Below are 11,917 nucleotides of genomic sequence, written 5' to 3' on the forward strand. Positions count from 1 at the left end.
ATCCTGAACAGCTTTAGCAGACAAGAGTGAGATCCGATGATGCTTTATAACATCCAGGTTACCACAAAAAAAAGATGAAATGGTAATGAATGACCAAACCCAGTTCAAGACCAATCCATTCATGTGGACCTCAGGAGGTGAAGATGGAGGCCAAAAGGGAACTTCCAAGGTGAGTATGAGCAATGGGTACCCAGGCATCAAAGGTGGAAATGGAGGTCTGATTGAATAGATGGGTAGCTGCCAAGTGACCTGTATTTTACAGGATTGTGCCATAATTGAGCCCACTTGTCTCATGCTGCATGCATCCAGGATGCTGTTTTTCTTGTAATTTGCACCTATAAATCTTAGGCCTGTGCAGTACCCACTCTCCCTCCTCCTTTCACAACTCTGGCACATCATCACCCCCTGCCAGGCTGTCACTCAGAACTTAAGAAGTGTCACCCAGACTCAAAATGTTGGCTCTACACTCTCTCTCTCGACAGATGCTGTCAGACCTGCTGAGATTTTCCAGCATTTTCTGCTTTTGTTTCAGTTTCCAACATCTGCAGCATTTTGCCCTTATTTGTCCCTTAATTTGCTCTAAAATAGTTGGCCATTCTGGCAGCTGCCGAAACATTGTGAACAAGAAGACCAGCGATTACACAAGTTGGGATTTTTAAAAGTGCAATCTCCCCCTTGCAGTAACAGATTGTGGTACAAATCCATCTGAAACACTTGACAGGTTTTGCCCGTGTGAATTTTGTTTAAACCTGGACAGACAGGGCCAAGGTGTAGAATAAGTGGCTTTCACGATGGCACAGCATTGCTGCCTCACAGCACCAGGGACCCGGGTTCGATTCCTGGCTTGGGTCACTGTCTGTGAGGAGTCTGCACATTCTCCCCATGTCTGTGTGGGTTTCCTCCGGCTGCTCCAGTTATTTTTCCCCACGGTCCAAAAGACGTGCTTGGATAGGAGCATTGGCTGTGCTAAGTTCTCCCTCAGTGTACCCGAACAGGCACTGGAGTGTGGGGATTTTCACAGTGACTTCATTGCGGTGTTAATGTAAGCCTAATTGCGACAATAAAATAACCTTTGAAAAGCGAGGAGGGCTAACTGTCTGAGCCTTGAAATTAACGTTAGAAATCGCTTTAGATAGGTTTGATTTTTTTAAAAAAGCAGCGCATCTCTATCAGAATTCTCTGGGTGACAGCGAGGGACAGGGAGGGTGAGCTGAGCGGGCCACGTCCAGGCGTGAGGCCCAGGCCGGGACCAGCTCTAGGCCGAGGCCTACTACCACCGCCTCAGCCTGCCGCCAGGGGCACTCCGGGAAACCCCGCCAGTGCGGAGCGCTCGCGACCTCCTCCCCCCCACCCCCTCGACCGTATCCATCCGCCGCGAGAAAATAGGGCGAGTGCCGTTGGGCGCCGGAGAGCGGCGGCGCTGGGCCAGAAGCGGCTGCGGCGAGGTGGGGAGAGCCGGGCTGGCGGCGGGCGGGCAGCGGCCCGCGCTGCTAGGGGCCGCCGGTGGGCTTTGAGCGGGCACCGGAAGTGGAGGTGCGGGCAGGGTATAAATAGGCGCGGGGCGCAGGCAGCGCTTCCTTTCCGTGAGGAGGTGTCGGCGGTGGCGGGCGGACGGAGAAGATGTCGTGTGGCTCTGCGGATTACAGGTTAGCGGCGGCAGTGGGTGTCATATTTCCCCCCTCCCAAATAAACCCCAATAAAATAATTCCCCCCCTCTCCCCAAACAGAATCAATAAGCCCCCCCTCCACCGCACGGGGAGGGGAGGGCCGCCGGATCAGCCCAGTCCGGTAGAGAGGGCCGGTGGTGCCGCCGCCACCGAAATGGCGGCCGTGTGAGAGCGGCCGAGGGCCGCTTCTGCCTCCGGGGCTGCGATGATGTGGAGATGCCGGCGTTGGACTGGGGTAAACAGAATAAGACGGCTGACAACACCAGGTTTAAGTCCAACCGATTTATTTGTTAGTAAACGCGCCGGGGCTGCCTCCAGGGTCGCCTCCGGCCCTGGCCTCCCCTCTACCCGAGTAGGGGAGGGGTTGATGGCGCTGGGATAGGTGTTGTTGACGTCCTGTCTCCTGGGTGGGTCGGGTTGGGTTGATGGACGGACGGGGAGAGCTGGCGGATTTGATCCGTGGAAGCGGCTTCTCCCCGCCGCCGCGGGTACGGGACACGTGGATAGGGTGGTGTCGGGGCCTGAAACTAAGACGCTGTTCATTAACAAAACTTCTTAACTTTTTTTAAAATATGTTTTTAAACTTGGGTCACATCGACATTTCCTGACCTTATTTCTTCACCCGAACCTGTTTTCATCTTTTGTTTAAGAGCCCAAATTGAGAAGGATTTTATGGCGCCTCTCTGGCAAAGGGAACGTTCTTTTGTTTGTGGCAACTTTATACTACCGCTGGTAACTTGGTGGTATTCTCCTTATAGTTAAATAAAAGAATCAGTTTTGTTAACGAAGGGATGCTTTGGAGAAAACCATTAAAGTGGAAACTGATTTGTAAGTGCAATTTAGAAATATTCTGTTTTAATTTTTTTTGCAGCTCTAAAGAACATGGCCCAGATGGAATGGACCCAGATGGTGTCATTGAAGTGAGTATCATATTCAACGTTGAGAAAACTTCAAGATTTAAATTTTATGTTTGAAGCAAGTTAAAATCAGATTCTACTTCACTGTAAACCCAGAGTGAAATGATGCTTTTCCATCTTTCGGGACTGATGTGCAATGGTGATAAACTTCTTTTACTGATCACTCATAGGCCCTCACTGAGTTCTACCTTTCAAGATAAGGGATCTGCCTGAATGGATATCTGTCTGATCATGGTCTTAGCCTTGTCTGTTAAAGTATTTTCTCTTTTTCCACCCCATCAGAGCAACTGGAATGAAATTGTTGATAACTTTGATGACATGAACCTGAAGGAGACTCTTCTTAGGGGAATTTATGCATATGGATTTGAAAAACCTTCTGCCATTCAGCAGAGGGCAATTATGCCATGCATTAAAGGTGAATGTTTAATATTATTTCTAGTGGCTTGGATTTGTTTGAGAGAGCTAGCACTACCATTATAATGTATTTTTTTGGTAATTCCCTAGATAATATCTTATGTGACTTGGTTCATCAGATCCTACTTCAGTGTAAACCTAGAGTGAAATGATGTTTTTCCATCTTTCGGGACTGATATGCAATGGTGATAAACTTTTTACTGATCACTCATGAGACCTCACTAATAGTTCTGTGCTTCAAGATAAGGGAACTGTCTGAATAGCTATATGCTTGTATGATCATGATCTCAATCATATATGTTTCTGGACTCGTGTTGTCTTTAAACATTAATACATTTAATGTACCCATTTGTCAACATTTGGGATTGTTAGTTGATAAAAGCTTGTAGGGATCGACTCCTTGAGTGTATTTTTTTTAAATTGAACAAAATTAAAGGGTCAAATGCCATTTCTATTTTGTTCAAAGTTAACTTCTGATTTCTTTGATTCAGGTTTTGATGTCATTGCCCAAGCCCAGTCTGGAACTGGCAAAACAGCCACATTTGCAATCTCGATCCTGCAACAGTTAGAGCTGGATATGAAAGAATCACAGGCCTTGGTGCTGGCTCCTACCAGAGAACTGGCACAGCAGGTACAAAATGGCCTGTCAATGAGGTTTGAGCTCTGATTATCACCTTAATACTGCAAGATCCAATTTAGATACGTTCTGGTGTTGTTGAATAGGGTCAAATGTAGTTACAACTGTCACTTGAATCTGCACTGTACTCTTTCCAATGCCCTTTATTTAAAGTTTCAGTGCCCAAACTGAATGAAATACTCAAGATGCAGTTTCACTAGCCTCCTGAAAATAAGTCAGCACTCTATTAGCCTTTTTGACTTAATGTACCTATGCCTTAATGTTTATTGACTTCTGTACCATTAGAAGCTTCTGATCAGTTTGTCACCATGAGGTTCTTTTGCTGGTCCAAAATTCAGCACTATTTGCTTCCTTTTTTTTTCAGTCATTCGTGGGACGTGGTGTTGCTGGCTGGCCAGCATTTATTGCCTGTCCCTCGTTGCCCTTGAGAAGGTGGTCCCCTTCAATCGCTGCAGCCCATGTGCTGTTAGGGAAGGAATTCCCAGATTTTGACCCAGCGACTGCAAAGGAATTGGATTTCCGTCTATCATTTAATGTTGATAAACGGTGTAAACGGATGACAAGGGAACGCAAATCGTCAATTCTTACTGTCTATTCCCTTATCTGCACCTTTCAACCAATACGTCACATCTATGTCGCAAGGTACCTCCTGCACTCTACTGCTAATATGTGTACCACCTAATGAATGCCTTTGAATAATTTATGTTGGCATATCCATGGATTCCTCATCATGTATAGAGTGATTTACTTCAATGCAAAATGTGGCTGTAAAACCTGAGCTTTGTGTAAGCAATTAAGCTACTCTTCCTTATCCATCCAGCCATCTATAAACAACAGATCAAAATACTTGCCAAATGGTAAAAAGCCAGAAACAGCAACCCAAGGAGAGTTGGAGGCTTCAGTGCATAGCTAATTAAAACATCGTGCAGAGGTACAGAAAATAAGCAAAAAGTCTAGTGGGGTGCTATACTTTCTATCTGGAGAAAGAGAAATCAGGGAGAAAGTTTACTGCAGCTGTACAAAACCCAAGTTAGACCATGCCTTTGAAAATGATACGTTGGCTTTGGAGGGAGCTTGGTATAGATTTAGAAAGTTACCTAACCTCTTAGATTAAATTGCATGAGGAAATTTGCATTCCATGGAAGATGATTAAGGCGTAGGTTGTAAAAGTTTCATGATACTATGGGAAAGTGATGGGGCAGATAGGAATTATTTTCACTGAGGGATTCTAGAACTAGAGGGCTAAAATAGCTTTAAAAATTTGAAGAGGATCTGATTGAAGTGAGATTAAGCAGTTCTTGCAGAGCCTGATACCAGTTTGGAATTCTGTTCTGCAAATGGCAATTAACATTTCAGTCAGATTTTTCTTGGTATGAAGAATAGGAAGTTAGGGCAGACTGGCATGATGTTAGAATGCAGGAATGGGCTGGGAGGAGCTAAGTGGCCTACCCCTGTTCCTATCCATGTAAATTTTAAGCAGAGGAAATGGGGAGTGCTTTTTCCATTTTTTTTTAAATGGATGCAATTCCAAGCAAATGTGGGCCAAGACTGGAAATAGATTCCACAATTCCTAGTTGAATCTTGTATCAATTGCTTTTGGCCTAATCCTAACCGGCAGTCCGCAGCTTTGTTTTCCCATTATTTGCTGGAGAAGATGGCAGCACAATGGTTAGTACTGCTGCCTCACAGCATCAGGGATCTGGGTTCAATTGCAGTCTTGGGTCACCATCTGTGTGGAGTTTGCACATTCTCCCCATGTCTGTGGGATTCCTCTGGGTGCTCTGGTTTTCTCTCTGTCCACCGATGTGCAGAGTAGGTTGGCCATGCTAAATTGACCTTAGTGTCTGGGGATTAGCAGGGTACATGTGTAGAGTTACAGAAATAGGACCTGGGTTGTGGTCAGTGCAGACTCGATGGACCAAATGGCTGCCTCCTGCACTACAGGGATTCTGTAGGTCTGATTTGTGAAAGATTGAAAGGGAAAGTGGTGGTATTGTTGGACTAGTAATCCAGAGATCTAGGGTAATGCTCATGGGACCCGAGTTCACATCTCACCGTGGCAGTTGGTGAAATTTGAATTGAGTAAAAAAAGTCTGGAATTAATAGTCTAATGATGACTTCTAATGATGATTTCCTCCCACACCCCAAAGATGTGCTCTTAGGCTGATTGGTTTACCAAATTGACACTATTCTCCCCTGAATCTGGCTAAGTTAGGGGTTCCATTCGTAGACACGCAGGGTAGAATAGGTGTAGGGTGATGCGGCGGCGTGGGTTTGTTGGGCCAAAGGGCCTGTTTCCTGTGCTGGGTTGTTCTTTGTTCTTTGATGACTATGAAACAATTGTCACTGGGGCACCATGGTGACAGTGGTTAGCACTGCTGCCTCACAGTGCCAGGGACCCAGGTTCAGTTCTCAGCTTGGATAACTGTGGAGTCTGCACGTTCTCCCTGTGTCTGGGTTTCCTCCAGGTATTCTGATTTCCTCCCAAGTCCAAAGATGGGCTGATAAGGTGCATTGGTCAAAAGCTAATTTGCCTCTAGCATCCTGGTATGCATAAGTTAGAGAGATTAGCAAATATGTGGGGTTACGGGGATTGGCTATTTAAGAGGAAGCAGAGAGTTGGAAAAAATGGGTGCTTTTCTGGTTGGCAGTTGGTGACTAGTGGCGTGCTGCAGGGATCGGTGCTGGGGCCTCAACTGTTTACCATATACATAGACAATCTGGAGGAAGGGACTGCATGTAAGTAACAATTTGTTGATGACATGAAGATGAGTGGAAAAGGGAATTGCGTGGAGGACATGGAAAGTCTGCAGAGAGATTTGGATAAGCTGAGTGGGTGAGGATCTGGCAGATGAAGTATAACTTTTCCAAATTTGGAAGAAATAATAGTAAAATGGAATATTATTTAAATGGTGAAAAATTACAACATGCCACTGTGCAGAGGGACCTGGCGGTCCTTGTGCATGAATTGCAAAAACTCAGTCTGCAGGCGATCAAGGCGGCGAATGGAATGTTAGAACATAGAACACTACAGCACAAACAGGCCCTTTGGTCCACAAGTTGTGCTGATCATATCCCTACCTACCAGGCCTATCTATAACCCTCAATCCCATTAATTCTCATGTACTCATCAGTACATGGCCTTTTATCGTGAGGGAGATAGAATATAAAAGCAGGGAGGTCTTGCTGCAACTGTACAAGGCACTGATGAGGCTGCAACTAGAGTACTGTGTGCAATTTTGGTCCCCTTATTTGCAAAAGGAAATATTGGCCTTGGAGGGAGTACAGAGAAGGTTCACCAGGTTGATACCAGAGGTGAGGGGTTAGCTTATAAGGAGAGATTGAGTCGATTGGGCCTATACTTGTTGGAGTTTAGAAGGCTGAGGGGTGATCTTATAGAGATGTATAAGATAATGAAGGGGCTAGATAGGGTAGAGGTAGAGATTCTTCACACTTAGAAAGGAAACAACTAGCAGGCACAGCCTTAAAATAAGGGGGGGGGGTGTCAGTTTAAAACAGAGTTGAGGAGGAACTTCTTTTCTCAGAGGGTAGTGAATCTCTGGAATTCTCTGCCCATTGACGTGGTGGAGGCTACCTTGTTGAATATGTTTAAGTCACAGGTACATAGATTTCTGATCAATAAGGGAATTAAGCGTTATGGGAAGCAGGCGGGTAAGTGAAACTGATCCACTTCAGATCAGCTATGATCTTACTGAATGGCAGGCTTGAGGGGCTAGATGGCCTACTGCTCCTATTTCTTCTGTTCTTACGTATGGGGATATGGCCTAGATGGGATTGTGGTCAGTGCAATCTCTGGGCCGAATGGCCGCCTTCTGCACTGTTGGGTTTCAATAATTCTGTTTGCACATAGAGTTGACTGGCGTGGATATCTTCAAGATTAGCACCAAGCTTAAGGGACTTCAAATGGGTTTCTCCCCATAAAAAATGGGAGATGGTTTACTTTTAAAGTATTGTCTTTGTTTCTCTCCCCAGAGATACAGGATTCATGCTGGCTTCTAACTTTCTGGTTTTATTCTTGGGCTACTGCTGGCCTCTGAATAATGGCAAGCTAAAATAAATGCCAAATAGTTATGCCAGGAATAAATCTTTCACTTTAATATTTCACTATCTTGCTTATTGAGTGTTTCACTTGGTAAATGTTAAATGATCAGTATTTAAGTACAGCACCAAATTAATAAATAGCAGTTTTTGTGCAATCAAGTCTATTTTAACAAAAGGGTTAAGTGAATCTATACCCTTTTTTAGATCCAGAAGGTAATCCTGGCCTTGGGGGATTACATGGGTGCTACTTGTCATGCCTGCATTGGTGGTACCAATGTACGAAGTGAGATGCAGAAACTGAACGCAGAAGCTCCCAACATTGTTGTAGGAACTCCAGGGCGAGTGTTCGACATGTTGAACAGGGGATATATATGTGAGTACTGATCTTAAGATCCAAAGCCGTTCAGACTGAAATGATTTTTCTCATCTTTTGGAACTGATCTGAAATGGAGACAAACTTCTGAACTGATCACTCTTTTATGGTTAGGTGTGCACATGTTCTTACTCAAAAAAAACTTCTAATTGGCTGCAAGGTTAGTCGGAAACTGTGATTTAGAATTCACATTGTTAGGGTCCCTTTTGTCTTAGATTGCTCTGCAGGTTTTATGTGGACATGTACCAGGTTATTAGATGCTTTTCCACAAAACACTGCTCTAACTTAGTCTAAATAATTTTTGCAGCTTCTAGGTGGATCAAGATGTTTGTTTTAGATGAAGCTGATGAAATGTTGAGTCGTGGATTCAAAGATCAAATCTACGAGATTTTTCAGAAGCTGAGCACAAACATTCAGGTATGCTTGTCTGTTTTTCAAACTAGGAAATGGCTTCTAATAGTACAGGGGTAGCAGTGAACTGCCCATGATGTTACCAACTTGCCTTCCTCTCAAAGCACTCTGCTAAAATTACAAAATTCAGGTACCCCTGTCTTTTGTAATAATGCTAGTAGAGTACACTGAGGAAGAAGAGCAAATGCACAGTGTTGCAAATGAGGCCAGGGTGGACCTCTTTCTTAATGTCCAGTATCCTTTGTCTCAAGATTCTGTGCTACAGGTTTTATGTGTATCCAGTTGGTTGGATCCTGTTGCACATTGAGGTATGGGATGAAATGAAATATTCTGGATGACGAGCGGTTAGAGAATGGGAAGTATTTGAGCTGAACGTGCAAGTATTTTTTTGGTTCGTATTCCATCCTTTGTTTTTGTATGTTTGATTGTATAGCAATGAGAGCAGTAATTTTTAAAGACGTGATTGCTGGAACAAAAAGAATCTTTACATTACAGACTGAATAATTGGGATATTCAGTTAATATTGTCAAGACTCTAATTACAGAATGGAGAGCTAACATAAATATATTTAATGAAAAATGCTGAAATGTGTGCAGAGGCAAGATTTCTAATTAAGGATTGGTGTGAGGAGCTGACTGGGAAGAACATTAAAGCACTGCTAATTTTTTTCTTTAGGTGGTTTTGTTGTCGGCTACCATGCCCAGTGATGTCTTGGAGGTCACCAAAAAGTTTATGCGTGATCCAATCCGTATCCTTGTGAAAAAAGAGGAGCTGACCCTTGAGGGTATCAAGCAGTTCTACATAAATGTGGAGAGAGAGGTGTGTTGAACAAAGTTAAAAGCCCTTTTCAGGGTTGAACTAGAAATGAAAATAGCAGTTATTGGAGGATCGATTCAAATTTAGGATTTTATTCTGACAGGAATGGAAGTTGGATACGCTGTGTGACCTGTACGAAACTCTAACAATAACGCAGGCTGTGATTTTCCTTAACACTAGGAGGAAGGTCGATTGGCTAACTGAAAAAATGCATGCAAGGGACTTCACCGTCTCTGCGTTGGTAAGGTTTCTGTAGTTCTACCTTCTGTCTTTGGTAATGATTCTCAGTTGGAGCATAGTTCTACCTTGTACCTTGCTGAAGTTGCTGTTTTTCCAATTAAGATGAACATAATCTGGTTGTTGCAATATTTTGCATAAATCGGGAATCTAAACCTGGTATCCACGGGCACTCCTGCTCTATTGAGGCAAGAGTTTTAACTGTAAAGATTGATATTGCAGAAGAACTAGTTGGAGGCACTTAGAGTAAGTGGTTTATCTGCTTTGCAGCTTTTTGCAAGATTCTTCTGTCATTGGTTAACTAATGCAAACAGTGGTCAGTTGTTGCCAGTTAAATTAGACTAGAGCAGTGCTTTTTGACAACATGATATAATACAGTATCTTTCTGTGACTTTTGTAGCATGGTGATATGGATCAGAAGGAACGTGATGTGATTATGAGGGAATTCCGTTCAGGATCTAGCCGTGTACTTATCACTACTGACTTGCTGGTAGGTAAAATTGACATGCACCAGAATCTGGCAGCTGAAAATTATATTTTCACTTATTTTGAAATTGCTGCACCAAGTTGGTAATGCCAGAAAATTCTGACATGTCAGCATGTTCCTCATGCTGCTTGGCACAGAAGTTTGCTTTTTTGTTTTAAGGCAGAAGAAAGAAAATTACTTGCTCGTCAAGATTTTGATATAAAATGTATTTCTGTAGAAATCAGATATCAACCAGTTTTATAACCAAATTTGAATATTCTCTTAAAGGCTCGTGGCATTGATGTGCAGCAGGTGTCTCTAGTTATTAACTATGACTTGCCTACAAATCGTGAGAACTATATCCACAGGTTAGTATTTTTCAAATTCATCTAAACTAAGCTTGAGTGGCTCAAACTTGTCACATTTTGTCCAGTGTGTGAGATGCAAATGTGGCATGGTCTATATTGCATTATGCAACTTTAATTTTGGGAAGGGAATGCAGAGTAAGAAAAGAGACAGCTTCACATTAGAATTTTTATAAATCCTTTTTGTTCCAGGATGTTATCTTGCACTATAGTTTGCGGTAGTTTGAATGTATAACTCGTTTTATTATTTGCACAGAATTGGTCGTGGGGGTCGCTTTGGAAGGAAAGGTGTTGCTATTAACTTTGTTACTGAAGAGGATAAAAGAATTCTTCGTGATATTGAGACATTCTACAATACAACTGTGGAAGAGATGCCTATGAATGTGGCTGACCTGATCTAATGATGGCATGAGAATTTGCATTTGCAGCTGCTGAATTATCAGACTACATGGTGCGTTGTGCTGCTTCACGAGTTGTTGAATCTCTTCTCCCATGTGCAGACAGGATCAGAAATCCAGCATTGTGATAAGTGACTTGAGGAACGCCATCCTTTTGCGGTGTTGACTGCTGGGGTGGGAAGTTTAATTCATGGGGTGTTTAAATGTATATGCCCTTCAGTGTTTTGAACGTTCTGTAGTAGCATTTCTGTTTGATATTCTTTATCACTTAATAGTTTACTTATGGACTAAAAAATTCAAGTGCTGTGTTAAATCAGCCAATTATGTCAAACTGGCATATCTACAACTATTTTAAAATGAAGCTTGCCAATCAATTGGTAAAATGTATGTGCACTTTTTTTCTAGAGTAATCTAACTACATGTATTTGTATTTAATAAAAAGTTGAGTTGTGCTGTGATCTGCACAGTTTTGGCTTCCTAGTGGATGGTTGCTAATAATTCCTTGTGTACAAATGTGAGAAATTTGGCATTAGTTTTGGGGGAAACCAGATGTTGTAACTGCATTCCTGTATTGCATCTTTATTTTTGTAACTTTGTAGTTATTTTGTTTATTGTACATGGGCTGTTCTAATTTATGCAATCTGTTGCTATCTGTCTTCCTATTCTAAATATTTATTTTTGTTTTCTTTAGAAAACAACCTACTAGGAGATTGTATAGACTCTGCTCAATAGTAAAATTCAGATCTTTCAAACCATGTTGATCTAACATGCTTCTGCAGAGAGTAAATGTATGAGGAAAAACTACTTGTAAATTTGCAATGGTGGTGCATGTTTGACCTGAGCAATATAAAATGCAGCAAACCTAAGCAAATGTATTACAGGCTTATTCCTGTGGTGCTTTCAATAAGAAACACTAATTGGAGGTTTACACTCAATAAACCTACTTTTAAAAGAGGTTTTTGTATATAAAAAAATCCACAGCTTTATATAACTTGCCTTTAATCAGTAAGATTTAAGCTATGCATGCACAGCAGTGGTTCAGTATGCAGTGGTGGCTAGTTAAAATTTGCAGTATGCTAGCCCCTGTGAGGCTAACCTTCACATTGAAAGGCAACAAGTTCTATAAAATTTGCAGGTTTAGACAAGTGATTTGG

The 11,917-nt window shown here is 42.6% G+C and overlaps 1 protein-coding gene and 4 non-coding genes across 5 annotated transcripts; all 5 read left to right on the forward strand.

Moving 5' to 3' along the window:
* The first annotated feature begins 1,533 nt into the window (after positions 1 to 1,533).
* On the forward strand, positions 1,534 to 11,718 carry eif4a2 (eukaryotic translation initiation factor 4A2). Its single transcript, XM_080185902.1, has 11 exons — positions 1,534 to 1,646; positions 2,539 to 2,587; positions 2,867 to 2,999; positions 3,490 to 3,629; positions 7,902 to 8,070; positions 8,378 to 8,487; positions 9,157 to 9,300; positions 9,401 to 9,538; positions 9,935 to 10,024; positions 10,289 to 10,368; positions 10,622 to 11,718. The coding sequence occupies exons 1-11, from the start codon at positions 1,621 to 1,623 to the stop codon at positions 10,764 to 10,766; spliced, it is 1,224 nt and encodes a 407-aa protein (XP_080042028.1). The 5' UTR covers positions 1,534 to 1,620; the 3' UTR covers positions 10,767 to 11,718.
* LOC145341652 (small nucleolar RNA SNORD2) lies at positions 2,680 to 2,750 on the forward strand. Its single transcript, XR_013886417.1, has one exon. It is a non-coding gene; the product is annotated as a small nucleolar RNA SNORD2 (small nucleolar RNA).
* On the forward strand, positions 3,140 to 3,208 carry LOC145341651 (small nucleolar RNA SNORD2). The gene has a single exon (XR_013886416.1). It is a non-coding gene; the product is annotated as a small nucleolar RNA SNORD2 (small nucleolar RNA).
* On the forward strand, positions 8,104 to 8,172 carry LOC145341654 (small nucleolar RNA SNORD2). The gene has a single exon (XR_013886419.1). It is a non-coding gene; the product is annotated as a small nucleolar RNA SNORD2 (small nucleolar RNA).
* Positions 8,571 to 8,748, forward strand: LOC145341650 (small nucleolar RNA SNORA81). The gene has a single exon (XR_013886415.1). It is a non-coding gene; the product is annotated as a small nucleolar RNA SNORA81 (small nucleolar RNA).
* Positions 11,719 to 11,917: the final 199 nt, after the last annotated feature.

This window comes from Carcharhinus amblyrhynchos, chromosome 3, assembly GCF_965287045.1.
Source record: "Carcharhinus amblyrhynchos chromosome 3, sCarAmb.v2.hapA, whole genome shotgun sequence".
Lineage (NCBI taxonomy): Eukaryota > Metazoa > Chordata > Chondrichthyes > Carcharhiniformes > Carcharhinidae > Carcharhinus > Carcharhinus amblyrhynchos.